Source organism: Anas acuta, chromosome 4 (assembly GCF_963932015.1).
Source record: "Anas acuta chromosome 4, bAnaAcu1.1, whole genome shotgun sequence".
In the NCBI taxonomy this organism is placed as follows: Eukaryota; Metazoa; Chordata; class Aves; order Anseriformes; family Anatidae; genus Anas; species Anas acuta.
In genome coordinates, this window is record NC_088982.1 from 50,071,084 (window position 1) to 50,085,790 (window position 14,707).

Here is a 14,707-nt window from a genome sequence, read left to right on the forward strand (position 1 = left end):
CACCTATTGCTTTTATTTTTGGAAATTATGTGGTAAAGTCTGCAGAGTTCTTTGTTTGACTGAATATTAAAGGAAATGATGTGCCTAAAAAGGCACAAGTGTACTTTTGGACAGAACGTTTTTCCTCCCTGAAGCACAGCTTACAGGAGTCCTTAATGAGGTGATGGTACTTCTTTGGCAAGGACCATAAGGGAGAGTTGACTGTGACTACTCATTACATGCTAAAAGGCTATAGAAAGCAGCAATGCATTTTGATTGTTTCCGTGGGGTCTTTTTAAGGCGTATGTGTTTTACAGGGACTTTTTTTGTCACTTCTGAGGGAAGTGATTATTTTCTGATGATAAGATTAGTTCATCCAAAAAGTTAAAATTTAGTGGGTAAAATTTATAATGTAATATAATAATTAAAGCTTATAATGTAATGTAATAATTAAAATTTAAAATTTATGATTACAGATTAATAATTATCTATTATTACAAAAAGGTTTATCAATTCTGCTAATAAATCTATTTATTTTTCTTTTATAGAAGTTTTAAAAGTATACCAGGAAATACTAGTTTTAAACTACTTTTAGTAGAAAAAGGCACTTATTTTATTAATCGTCATAAAAAATAATTTGCTTTAAAATAATCTGTTAAAACAATGTAGAAAATTTATTTTTCCACAATTAGTTTTTCCACACTGTGTTTTCTATTCTCTGTGGAAGTAGCACTTTAATAATGAGAAAAATCACATCCTAACACTTCAGAGTAGTATTTTAAAACAGTCTAAACGGCTATGTTAAATGCAACAGAACTTGTTCATTTAAATGATTAAGTTCTCTGAATCTCTGAGTAGTAAGTGCACAGAACTTTGTGTCTCTTCCAGGCACAATGTTGCTTCTACTGGAATCCCAGATAGTGGCAGTCTGCTGAAACATGAGTTCAGTTACCAAATATAGATGAGTGGGGTAAGAATTACATAGTCACAGAGGACAGATGTAACGCACAGGCTACAGTCTTCTTGATGTTTACTGAGGACCAAGCAATCTTTAGTGAATAGCTGGAGCAACTTTAAGCGTACCTAGATAAAGAAGGAAAAAAGCAACTTTACCTGCTTCTAATTATACTTGAGACTCCTCAGATTAGCCTGTTCATTGTAAGGTCTGTTTCATATTTTCCACTAAATTTAATTTATTGTACTTTGGAGACTAATTGTGCAGGATTTAAAAATCTAGAGGAAAAATATGTTTTTTCTCTTTTAAAATTCTTTCTAGATGCATTTCTTCCTTGACGTTGCTCTATTGAACATTGGTTTTTGGGTTTTTGTTTAGGTAATTATTTTTCTTTGCAGAGCATCCCCTAATTCAGGATGTTTACACTTATCTTGAAATGAGCCCTTTGATTTTCTGTGGTTTCCTGTATTTCATTATTTATCTCTTGGATACGTTGATTTGATGAAATATTTAAATGTTTTCTGAGATGACTGTAATCTAGTACATTTTGAGTTGACTGTTTACCATATTATTCCTTACAGCATCTACATTATTTTGTGAAGAAATATTTAAATAGCATGATATTAAAATGTGTGTTTACTTGTGAGCAGTTTTTTAGTATATAGCAGATAGGACCACATAAATAGTTCATATGTAATATGCTGGAGCTATAGCTAAACTCCTTGATCTGCTTACAACATTGTGTTTTTTGTTTGTGTCTTTAAATGATACAGTATATGGCTTCAGACATTACTTAATGAGTTGTGATGATGAAAAGTGTTATAAATATGTTGTAGGCTAACTTGGGGAAGCTAGAAATAGCATTAGGTATTTCTAATTATGATCTTAAACGCTACTTGATAGGATTTGCAGTATCACCTCCAGTTTGCTGCAGTTACAAGTTGCTATAAAAGACTAATGGGGTTCTCTTAGCATTTGAATGACAAGAAGTCTTTATACTCAAAGCTTTAGGCAGCTGAATGTGCATGCATATATATACACATATAAATCCATTTTGGGGCACCAGAACTTTGTCACTGAGGACACTAATCAGCACTGTTAATTGCTAATAATGAGCACATATTTCAATTAATCAACTTTATCTAAATAGCCAGCTACAGATTGATTTACCTAATTTTCAAAGCTCAATGTCTAAATTTATTACCTATGTATCCAGTAAGTTTCTCTAATGAATGAAAATACAGCATAAAACTGAGGAGGAGATACAGTAGTTCCTAACAGATTCATTTCAGTCATCGTGTCCTGGTGGCTAGCAACAGGTGAAGTTTTCCATTGACCCGTAACACATTGAAACAACAGAGCAGCTCGGGGCTGGAAGTCAGAGAAGTTTATCTGAATATGTAACATAACGCTCCAAGCTGGGAGCAAGCTAGGAAGTAGTACGAATCAGTTTTAAATAAAGAGATCATTTAAGCACAGATATTTACAACAAGTTACCTAAAGAGAAAACTAGTGTCTTTGTTCATGTGAATTCAAAGTTTTAAAAACTAAGGTTGGGGAGACAGGCACTCTCCAGATTTAACCCTTGGTTCCCTGGCATTCATTAAGCTTATGTCTTAACAGCTGAGCTTCTAGACCAACTGTTTGCTTGGCTTCTCAGATTCATTCTTCAAAGCCGCTGTGTGGTAGTCAGTTATACTGTATATACCTTTTTAGATTTTGTTAACAGCAGATTGGCATGGTTGCTAAATTTGTTGAGCTGTAAATACAGATAAAAAGAAAGAAAGATGTAATCCCATCAAAGAGTAAGCCTATCAACGTATTCTATAAAAATACGTTTCAAATCCCAAAATAGTTTGGTTTCCTTGTACTTCTCTTTTATGTGTCAAGTTGTAATCTGTTGGCAAGACAAGCAGAGATATCAAGAGATGCATTTGCCAGGCCAAGAATTCCAATAATCTATCAGTCAGTTAATGACTACATGCCGGGTAAGCCCCAGGGAAGTGACTAAAGGTAATTGGATCTTACACAAGCTGATGTAAAATGCATCTGGGTGAATCTCATGACTGTCAAGCCACCTATATTTCACTGCAGAAATACTTTGGAGCATTAAGAGGAAAAAAAAAAATAAAAAAGTCTTTAAAAAATCTTGTGTAGAATTAATTTCATAGAAATCATCAGAAGAGAATAATTGTCAAGGGTAATTAAAAACATTGATGTTCAACTTAATTGAATACTTTGCAAAAGCATCAATTACTTTTAAGATCAGATCATCCACAGTCCAGTCACCAGCAGGACAAATAAATTTCAATAAATGGAGTTTCAGGCAGATCCTTGTCTTGGGGTTTGAGAGATTTCTTTGATGTCTCATCTTGCTGGCTTTACAGAGTTAGGGAATATTCATCCTCACTGTAAAATTTTGGAAAAACTGAAGATGCATAGATGCTTCTGTACTTTATCAAACTGTTGCAGAGTACACATTATATGCTCCTATGTTGCAGGATGACCAAGGCTGTGAAATGTGTTTTCTTAGTGTTTTACTCTTGGCATGTGGTAGTTTTGATATTCCACTTCAGTGGCTAGAGAACTGCTACTAAGTTGTATAAAAAGCTACCAAATTTAGAAACATTAACACAAGAAGTATAACAGTATTAAACATATCGTCAATGTTGATAAGAAAGGATAACTTGGAAATTCTGATCCAAACATCCTTGGCACTTGTAAACGTGTAAATTTTTATAATGGTTTCACATTGTTTTCTCTCAGAATGTGATGATTTAGTGTCTAATTGTCTGGAAGGCAATCCCGTGTGAAAAAGAAAAGTAAATATATTCCCCAAATCATCACGACTGTAAATAGTGGTCAAGTGTAATGGTATTGCTGTGAAATAATAAATCGCTCAGATTGGTCCAGCAGAATTAAGCTTGTGCTAGGCAATACAAAGGAAGGAAGTCTTTCGAGTTACGACAGAAGATGAATTAGAAAAATGACTTCTGAGAGCTCTAATTTCCATCTAGCCAATATTTAGTTCTGGTTTGTTTGAAGTTTTGAAATACAAACTAAGGTATGCACCACACGCCTTTGCTCTTCTCCCAGTTTGATGTCCAATTTACAGGAACCAGGATATAGCAGTGTTTTTTTGTTTTAGTTCTTAATTTTATTGTTGTTAAGGAGTTGCATTTGTGTCTTCCAGCATGGAAAACAGAAACTGTGGCCAATCATTGCCTATTTCTTTAATGCTGAAGGAGGCTTACAGTGCAGAGAGAGGCACCAATAAGGGATATCCTGGGAACATGTCAGAAGCTTCATCTTGCCATGACTTTTTCTGTGATTCCCTATCAGACATGCAGAATGGAGAATTTGCAAGTGAACTTTCTGCCTTCCTTACCCAGGAGGAGATATGTAAGAGCCTTGATATAGCTCGGGAAGCAATTGCCAGTTCTGTGAAGGAGAATCAGAATGCAGCAGCAGAGTTCACTCATTTCAACACCTCTCTTTCTAGTGCTTCAGAGCACGCTTCTTTCTGGGATACCAAATTGCATGAGCAAGATACTTTACAGAGGCCTCAAACAAGCAGTCTGACTTCATCTTCTGCAAGTCACATTCCCTCAACGAGTCCAAAAGAGCAGTTCACCTCACCTCAAACAGCAAGTTGTTTTGCCACAGTCTCCAGGAAGCAAGCAGGCACCTCACCTTTGCTAGCTGCTGCTCCCAGCTTTATTAGAAGCCTGAAACATTCAGAGCAGCATGGTCCAGGTGTACCCAAGACATGCCCAAATTCTGAATTAGCATCCCAGGGAGAAGTTCCATTCAGGAATAAGCTGTGTGACAAAGCTGCCACGTTCATTGAGGAACTGTCATCTATATTTAGAGAGGCAGCAAAGACAAGAGGTCGAAGTCCTGATGGGGACTCTTCTTCTCCAGACAGTGGATACCTGTCTCCTAAGAAGAAACAATCAACTCTAAGTACCTCAACGAACCAGGACTTTGATAAGATACATCAAGAAACTGAGCCCGGGGCAAAATTATCTGGGGTTCATCTCAATGGAGAGCACTTTTCTGAAAAAGAGAGCATCACTCAGAGTGAAACGGTCCTTTGCCACCCATTCATCAATCAGGCTTCACCACCTCAGTTCACTCAGAAGCTCCGGAGTCAGGAAGTTGCTGAAGGAAACAAAGTGTTGCTGGAGTGCAGAGTTGCTGGCAACCCGGTCCCTGATGTCAGGTAAGTGTGTGTGCTTTAGCAAAGTCACTAGGTATCATCATCTCCTGATTGGGAAGACAACTGAGGAAAGGTATCAGTGGACCTGCTTAGAAGTAATAAGTCACATAAGAACTGTGTATCATGCAGTGGTTCATAAGCACATGGAATAAGAGATTCAGATCTCTTTAGCACTCTGGTCTTCCATGGCTTGGGAAATGAGGTTCTCCTTGATTCAAGAATCGCATGGCTAAGTTAGAAACAGAAATGGCATTCTGTGTATCTTACCTCATTAATATAAGTGAAAGAATTCTCATTTACCCCTGAAGGGAATGTATGAAGCTTACAGGTATGTTTTTACTGTCAATTAATTAGAATGTTTCCACGACCCATACCAATGGAATTTGGAGTCTTTATTATGAGATAATGTGAAAATTTCATAAATCTAGCCAAGCATCCTCTTCAGTAAGATGTTTCCAGAAGAGGGTAAGATGGTCCCCATTTCAAAACTTTTTTAATGCTTTGTAGTGAAATTTATGTGCACATGGTTCTGTTAGATGACAATACACATACAAAAGTAGTTGCAGCATACCTTTTATTATTAATATTAGATTCTTTGTTAATGTGTTTATAACAATTGTAACAGCTACATTTGCAGTACCATTGAGGCCTGAGTAATTCATAATACTTGCCCCCTTCCTTCGCTTCTAAAACTAAAGGGAACCAGCACTGCACAGGCAGTATTTGTAGCTTTCCATGTCCGAGCCTTAATGCTAATGTAATCGCTTAGCACATCCATAGGTAGACTATATGTCTGATTTAATAGTTCCTCACAACCTATTTTAGTTTAAAGTCATTTGAGCATATTTAATAGTCCTAAGGGAAAAATATGTACAAAAAAATCCTGTTTAGACAGGAGAGAGTTTGTAGTTCCTCATGTGGACTTTTTGTAAGGTTCTTTTGTTACATCTGAACATAACTTTTTTGAAAGTTTTTGACATTTCCTTAACAGAATATAGCAAGCACTTTCCTGTAACACTGTGTTTTCGAGCTAAAAACTTAGATCATCCTACAAACAGAAGTCAGCTGATCCCAAACAAGCAAAACTGTGGATCTAGGTGCAATTATGAAAGGCAGTGTTTTACTAGACACTGCTCACTTGTTTGCTGTTTACTGTTCACTTGACTGTTACCATGATCAGTCCATTATGCTTTTACATATACTTAGTATGTGATTTTAAAAATCAAGCATGCTGTAATCTCATCAGTATCAATTAATTTACAACTCTGTTTATTTCCATTTTTGGAACCTGTAATCATGCTATCTTCATAGCCTGCAGGTCGCATCATTGCTGACTTGTAGAAAATATGCTTCATTCCAACCTCTCCATCTATTGTAAAGCTCCTTGATTGCCCGTTTAATACACTTTCATGGTTCACCCTCAAATTGCTTTTATTTAATAATCATTAATAATTTTCCATCTGGCAGCAGCACACAAATTTTTGAATAGACTTAAAGATGACATATTTATTACCAAAAAAAAAAAAAAAAAAGAATTGTTTTTTGTGATCTCTCACTAAAAATACACTTTCCTTTAGTCTTAATCTCGTCGTGGCTCTCGAAGGGAGGAGAGACGGGGCAGCTGAAGTACAGCTGCCCCCGCTGGTCCTTTCGGCAGAGGTAACCTCGCTGCCACCCTGCTGGGGCCGGGCTGGAGAGGGCGCTGCGACAGCACGGGACGGCTGCGCCGAGCCGAGCCGGGCAGGGATCCCGGCAGGGCAGGGATTATGTCATGCTCCGGAGACCGTGCTGACCTGCACAGCAAATCCTTGCGTGCAGTTTGGGTTAAGTGAAGTCCTAACTCAAAATCTTGGGGGAAGAGAGCATTCATTATTTTAAAAGATAATCAAACAAACAAGTGTGTTTGGTTTCATTTGATTTCTTAAAGACATTCTAGATTATAATTAAATCGTAATGTTAAAATTACTAGGAACATGGTTATGCTATATCATGTATGCAAGCTGTTTCCTCTCTTTCCATAGCTTAAGTTTTATGGTATATAGCATAAAACCCCCAAGCCCTTCTCAAAAAAATAATAAAATAAAATTAAAAACATAAAAGCCAGGGCCTTAGCCAACCCAATCTAGTGGGTGGCATCCCTGCCCACAGCAGGGGTTTTGGAGTTAGATGATCTTGATGGTCCCTTCCAACCTGAGCCATTCCATGATCCTGAATATCCACTACATAGTCAATATTGCAGTGGAAAAAGACAAGTCCATTTAAAGCTGCTGATGCATTGCAGAATGACTGAAGAATACTTGCTGCTAATGCTACTTTCTGGAACATCTCTGTAAATTTCAATTTTGTATCATTTAAAAAAAAAAAAAGGGGGGGGCAAGAAAAAGCAGAAATGGGTATTAATATTCTTTTTTTTTTAAAAAAAAAAAAAAAAGAGGTATTAATGTTCTTCCAAATAGAACAAGCTGAACAGTTACCTGTTCTGTGAGACCTCATAGCCAGCCACGTAGCAGATGCCAAACTAGCTGATCAGATGTAGGGGCACGGGCCAGGATTATCATCATCTGTTTATTTGAAGATGGATGTTATAAAAGATGGATGTTAAATTGTGTAAAAACAATGGGATAGTTGTTGAAACTAGGACTGTTCTTTCAAATTGCATTTAGTTCTTTGTTCTTTCAAATTCCAGCTTAGTTACTTTATTGTTTTCTGTTTGAGTGGCAATATCTCTGCTTTGGTGTATTTCTGATTATTTTACTGAGGGTTTAAAAGAATCTCAGTTAGCTTTTTTATTCTTTGGTCTGCTTCTCATTAAAAGAATGCAGATCTGAAGTTCCTTGCTAATGCTCCACAAATAAATCACTTAATAACTAGTATTTATAAAAAGACTCAAAGATTAGAAGAAAATGTTATCAAAGTGTGTTTTAAACTGATTCTACACTTGAAGCAACTGTGAAAAGCTTAGAATTAAATTACAGAAAAATACTCTTCTAAAATGAGTACAATGGTGCTGTTATCTGCAGAATGAATATATATATAAAAGAAGTTTTGACTCTTACTTACATAGGAACTGAATGAGACTTGTATGAATGCTAAAATAACAAGGCGCCATATGTCTTCAGAAAGCTCTTTCACTGTACTAGCTTTGTCCATATTAAATGTTTTCAGTTAAAAAAAAAAAAAAAGCCTAATTGAAGTAGTTTTAAAATCAGAATTCCAACAGAAGTGGCACTAAAATAGTGCCGAAGGCAGTATTCCAAGAAGCTGCTTTTACTTCATATTTCAGCATTTATTTTTATAAATTGTATATATTGTCTCTGGGCCTCTCCATTATTGTGCAAAGCATCAACAGCCACGAAGTCTGACAGTGAGGAAATACATTAGCAATCTGCTTGTCACGGACTGATTGAAAGCACTGATCTGTGAAAACGAAAACTAAATTTGGAGACTGGGTAGAATAGAGGTGGGAATTAATCCACACGTTTAAGGAGTGGAGATTTTTTTTTCTTTTGTATGAAATATGAAGGGAAATGGAGTAGTGAGACTACATAAAGCAAAGTGTTTGGAGTCAGTACTTTTGGTATCATTACTTATGAACGTTCAACAAGTATGCAGTGCTATACCAAATCCTATTTAAATAATTATGCTTAATATTCTTTGACATGTTTGCTCTTTTGCCTAAAGGCAATACCACATCTTGGATTGTTTAAGCTGCTTAAAGTTAATTACAGCAGTTTAAGAACATTACTTAAACAGGACATACTTTTGTAAGATACAATATGTTGTTTTATAAATGTAAATGAAGTAAATACAGTTATCACTTTGAAACTTGATGCTTTAAGAATTCTTTCATAATGCAAAGCTGACATGTCTGGAGCAAGCTTGCTAAGTGCATTCTTGACAATATGAAAGCTAACTTTAGAGATCTGGATGATGACATTGAGCAAATAAGACTTCTGAAAACACACATAGCTGATGACTGCAAGCATTATACCTCATTCAATTAAGGCTGACAGTACCTTGAGGGAGGTAGAAAAGGCTTTTGGTCAAGAGCTTTTAATAGACCAAACATAGTAGAAATATTGTTAAACAGTAGTGAAAAATGTGCTTATTTTATTAGTTCTAGAATTCATATGGAAAGTGTGTTCTTTCTAATGAGTTTTATAGTTTACAGTACACTTAACAGAACCCTATTAAATGTGAATCATTTAATAGGCTATGGGCTTGTCTATTAAGCCCATACAAAGGTGAAGGAAGGAGTAAAAGAAAATCCCTTACCCACCTATTCCCTGTCACATAAAAATAAGAGAGCAAGTCCTTCCCGTAACATCTTTATTTCCTACCCTGAACACGGAGGTGGAAAGTGAGCAGGAATGTTGAAGTTGAGGTGTTTGGTGCAAGAACAGTAGTAAATAGACCTGTTAGTTCTGTGAACCCCACTGAAGATCTCTCCTTCAGTGAAACCCATTACTCTGATCAACAGTGAGTTTGGCAGAAAGAGACTAAAATCCTGGGAAGCTTTTTGCAGTATGCAGTAGACATGTTCAAAGGGTATAATGATGAAAGAAGTCTGTTGTTCCTGTTTAGGCAGACGTTTGCAAACCTCTCAAGATGCATTATATGCAGAACAACTATTTTGTTTATATCTGAGGCGTGATTAAGATTTCTCACCATGTTATTTATGCACAAAACATTTTCTGTTGTCAGAAGTCTTCACATTCCTTGTTCTTTAGGAAAGAAATGCAGATAAATTTTTTGTTGTTGTTGCCATTTTTAGTTTGTTTTGTTTGTTTTGTATGCTTTTAGATATTGAAAGGAAAATAGTCCATGGTGATGGATGGAGGAGATAACAATACGAACAGAATTTCGAAGTTCAGCTTTGCATAGAATAAACCTTCATGGAGGTGGTGTCCCACTAGATTCTTCTATGTGCTTTTTAGCTTTTGTCCTCCAAAAATCTTTTGTATGGATTAGTGGAAGTAATGGACTTTATTGCTGTTTTGTGCCCTGTCAGCTTTCTTGCCTGAGATGATACAAAAGAGAATTGGTCAGTAGCAATAGTGAGTAATTACAAGGAACCGCAATAGTAAGGGACTTGCTTAAGTATTGGAAACTTGAACAAATATTCATGACACGTTCCTGTAAATTAGAAAATGAGAAGACTTCTTGAATATATGCCTAGGAAATCTGGTTAGAGAAGAGGTAATCCAACTAGACAATTTCACTTTTACATAGAAAAATGCCTGTAAGTTGCAAAGGGGTCTATAAAATGGTCTATATGGAAGCATCTTATTTGATGTACCAAAGTACTGTATATTGAAGTGCTTACTGTGGACTGCACAACAAGAACCTTCTTTTCCTTAAGTCATATGCTATGGTTAGTGTGATACTACTCAGTGTAAATGAGTACAAAACTCAAGAATAATAGCAGTGTGAACTCAAATAGCTTAGACTTCCTGTGGGAAAGGGTAATAAGTTAAAAACACTTGGGAATTGGAGATAATTAGCAGGTAGAATCACTCATAAAATACTGCTTCCCCCACCCCCCTCCAGCTACCTGCAGATGAAAGCAAGTAGAGGACCAAAATTTTTGTGCAACAAGTCCCTCAGAAAGATGTTTCTTTTAGTCTAACACTAACATGCTGCTTCAAATCAAAGTGATTTTTATTGTTCCGTTATATTAATAATGTATACTTGCAGTGCATGTGTGCATTAATTTCATAAAACATAATGAATACTTAGTATTTATGTAGTGCCTTTCATCTGAGTATTTCAGTGCTTTATAAAGAGCCCGTATAATATATGAGCAACTTTAGTTTATCTCTTCTAATTATATAAAGATGTGCTTTTCAGATGGCCAAGGGAAAGAGATTAGACACAGAATCCATCTCTTGTTTATGTTACAACTGACAGGTGACATAGCCAGATGAATTCTTTAAATATCACAAACAATTTAGCCACAAAGATAACACATGGCCCAGCAGTAAATCATTGCTTATGTGAAGACCACTTAAATGCTTGTCCTGTGAGTAGCTTAAGCACACATTTAACTGAACTAACCTGAAATGGGGGCCTTCTACTCCTGTAAAGTAGTCTTGACAAGTATAAGCTGGTAAAAAACTTCATAGAAGACTGCTTACCTTTTGGCCACAATCTAGCATCCTTAGTCTTTTTTTTTTTTTTTTCCCCTGTGGCATTGCACTTTAACCATTCCACTAATAATGCACTGATAATCAGGGGCCAGGTATAGTATCAGATGCTGTCAGAACCTGTTATACTTGACAGCCAGTTCTGAAGGGAATTTTGGTCTCCTCAGTCAAGTGTGACCCTCTGTGTTATGACAGCTTTGCTTTCAAGAGGAAGGAATAAAAAAATACCCTAGGATTTGAAGCACAGCTCTTCCTGCAGGAGAAAACTGTGTTCAAATCAACTTCCCAAAGGGTGTCAAGTGCTGTACTTACACAGTTTACTCCTGGGAATAAGAGAGTGAAGTGGAACCATGTCCAACAAAACTATAAATTGTGATGATTAGTTTAACAGGCACGTTCACTTGAACAAAATACAGCCAGTAACAATGCAGTGGCACTCTCTGAAATATCTGCAAAATCAGTAATGAAAATTCTTTTTCTCTTTTGTATGTTGACATGTGTTCCTGTTGATTGTCAAGTTAGAGAACATTGCAAATATAAGTGTTGATGTTATCAGTCAGATAAATACATGCCTTTAGTATCTAAGACAAGTGATCATTGTATGATGTGTAGAAGGAAGAAAAGGAGTTGTTTTATTCTTGTTGTGGTGTTTTTTTTTGTTGTTGTTTTTTTTGTTCTATGAAGGCAGAAGTGTTTTTAATAACTCACTGCTGTAGTTATTTATTCTACATGTCCTATGTTGGATAGTAAATGCCATGATGATTCGGCCCAGAGATACTATTTGTGATATTATACTTATACCCAGAGATCAAGGAGAAACGCGGATCTTATAATGACAATTATCTATATTTAAAGATTTGAATTCAGTTTGCTTATATAATTTGTTTTGTTTTATTTTGGTTTTGCCTATGGAATGAAATGGTAACTAAGATTACACGTTTGCTTATTTTTAAGTAAGTAGTAAGATGATTATTTTCAACTTAAGCATTGTTCTGGAAAACAATAAGTAATGCAATACACATTTGAGTTATGTAAGTTAGTTTGAGTTATGTAAGTTAGTTTTTGTAAATTTTAAGGTGTTTGAATAGTGAACATCTGTTATTTTCCAGTATAGGCTGATTAAAAAGGGTGCTGGCTAGTATCAGTTATCCCCACTTGGTAGAAAGGGAAGTCATAAAAACTTTTTCTGATCTGCTCCTCTCTTCCTGGAAGTGTGTTCCTCTGCTAGCTGACTAACAATACTAGCTGAACCAATTAGTTCAGAAAATAACAGGAATGAAACTTTGTAGATAACTAAACTAACTTATGCAATGTAATGGATAACAGTGGCTTTTTATTTTTCTAATTCTAAATATGTAAAATCAGCTTCTTCATTTTAAATACTTTTATAGGTTAAAGTCATCCTTGGTTCCAGTTATATCCCTTCAGAATTTTCTGCTTTTTAAACTGTAAAGAGTTATATTAAAATAGCTGCCATAGCTACTAATCAATAGCCAATCTACCAGCTGCGCAAACCAAACACTTTTAATATCTGCAGTGACCAATTGAGCTGTCTCAATCAGATAAAGAAAAGCTAGTGAGTGTATGTTTTGGTGTTTTTTTAAAAATGGCAAAAATCCTCCAGGGAAGTTCTTACACAGAATTAAAGGTGTGACTAAAAAGTGCGGAAAGAGAATGTTTTTCAGGGTCTGCCTTAATTCTGAATGGCTGGTCCATAGAAAATGTAATTCTCATAATTGCCCTGTGGAGAGTCCTCAGAAAAATGAATTCCATAATCTATGATTGAGATTTGCATTACTAAATTCCTTGAGTTCTCTCATGCACTAAGCTGAGACATCTCATTTTAACAACAGCTATAATATAACATAGTTGAAGACTAGTATCTTATTCCAAACTGATTTTAAAAATAATAATAATTAATAAAAAAGGTATAGTCTCTCGATTTCCACTTCTGCACATTAACAGCTTTTTAAATTTAATATGGATTTTGCGTCTCCTAAACTACAATTATATTTAATCAATCATCAGTGAAGCAAATGTGGAAAGGACAAAAACTCAGAAGGGAAAATACTCCTTAAGTCTGCTTTGGTTAGTTTCCTTAAGAATGCTTGGGAATCCCTGCTACTAGAAGATATTCTTCTGTGATTCTGTGGTTCTAACATCTCCAGAATATCCTGCGTTGGAAGGACTCACAAGGATCATTGAGTCCAGCTCCTGGCTCCACCTAGGACCACCCAAAAATCAGACCCTGTGTCTGAGAGCACTGTCTAAATGCTTCTTGAACTCCATCAGGCTTGGTGCTGTGACCAGTGCCCGACCACCCTCTGGGTGCAGACCCTTTCCCTAACCCCCAGCCTGACCCTCCCCTGTCCCAGCTCCATGCCATTCCCTCGGGTCCTGTCGCTGTCCCCAGAGAGCAGAGCTCAGCGCCTGCCCCTCGCTCCCCTCGTGAGGGAGCTGCAGGCCGCCATGAGGCCTCCCCTCAGCCTGCTCTGCTCGGGGCTGAACACACCAAGGGACCAGCCACTCCTCATACATCTTGCCCTCTAGACCCTTGACCATCTACGTAGCCCTTGTTTGGACACCCTCTGATAGTTTTATGTCCTTATACTGTGATGCCCAAAACTGCACACAGTACTTGAGGTGAGGCCGCAGCAGCGCAGAGCAGGACAATCCCATCACCAGCTAGCAGTGCTGGGCCTAATGCACCCCAGGATGTGGATGGCCCTCCTGGCTTCCAGGACACACTGTTGATTTAGGCAGAGCTTAAATTGTAGTTAGGGAGCAGTATAATATAATCCAAACAGGAATGTGGAACTTACTTTTTTCCCACATACTGCACAGAGCGTTATGTATCTTGCTGTCTTTGTTGACAGTTAATATCAATATCGGCAGGATCTAAAGACTTGACTGTATTCTCCTCTAGGACAAGAGAGATGTGCAGCTTAATTCTCAGTTTATGATTTGCTGGGGATTTTGGTACAGAAAGTCTCTCGTGTAGTAAAGTGTGAAGGAAAATATTTGCAGCATTACAGAGGTAAATGTTACTGTATGGTTTCCACCTTTTTTTCCAAAGCAGTATTGCCGCTGGTGATGGCTTTCAAGTTTAATTACGGAGGGCTGGGACAGAGGAAGACTTGATTCTAATCTGAGCTTCCTTAGGCTTGCCATATGGCCAGAAGGAATCTATAAAAGCCTGTTTTCCACAAATCCTGTGAGATGTAATTTTGGGGGACTTCACCTATAAAGGAAGTAGGTGGGGATAGTGATTTGCAGTTAGTTGGAGAATTATTACAGATGCCAAGTGCAATTCTAGAACATACTACTGACTGCAAATTCAGAGGCTGGTGATTCAGTGCTTCAGCCTAGAATCCCTCTTTGTTCTCAGAGGATTTCTAAATCATT

At 36.8% G+C, this 14,707-nt stretch overlaps 1 protein-coding gene across 5 annotated transcripts in view; it reads left to right on the forward strand.

Moving 5' to 3' along the window:
• The first annotated feature begins 989 nt into the window (after window positions 1-989).
• PALLD (palladin, cytoskeletal associated protein) overlaps window positions 990-14,707 on the forward strand; it is a 193,411-nt gene continuing 179,693 nt past the window's right edge. For 2 of the 5 annotated variants that reach the window (XM_068681193.1, XM_068681194.1), the window contains exons 1-2: window positions 992-1,142; window positions 4,128-5,159. In XM_068681193.1, coding sequence (XP_068537294.1) covers window positions 4,129-5,159 — 1,031 coding nt within the window. In that variant the 5' untranslated portion in view covers window positions 992-1,142; window position 4,128. Of the gene's footprint in view, window positions 1,143-4,127; window positions 5,160-14,707 lie in introns of all 5 variants that reach the window. The other 3 variants (XM_068681189.1, XM_068681190.1, XM_068681192.1) reach the window with 2 other exon arrangements.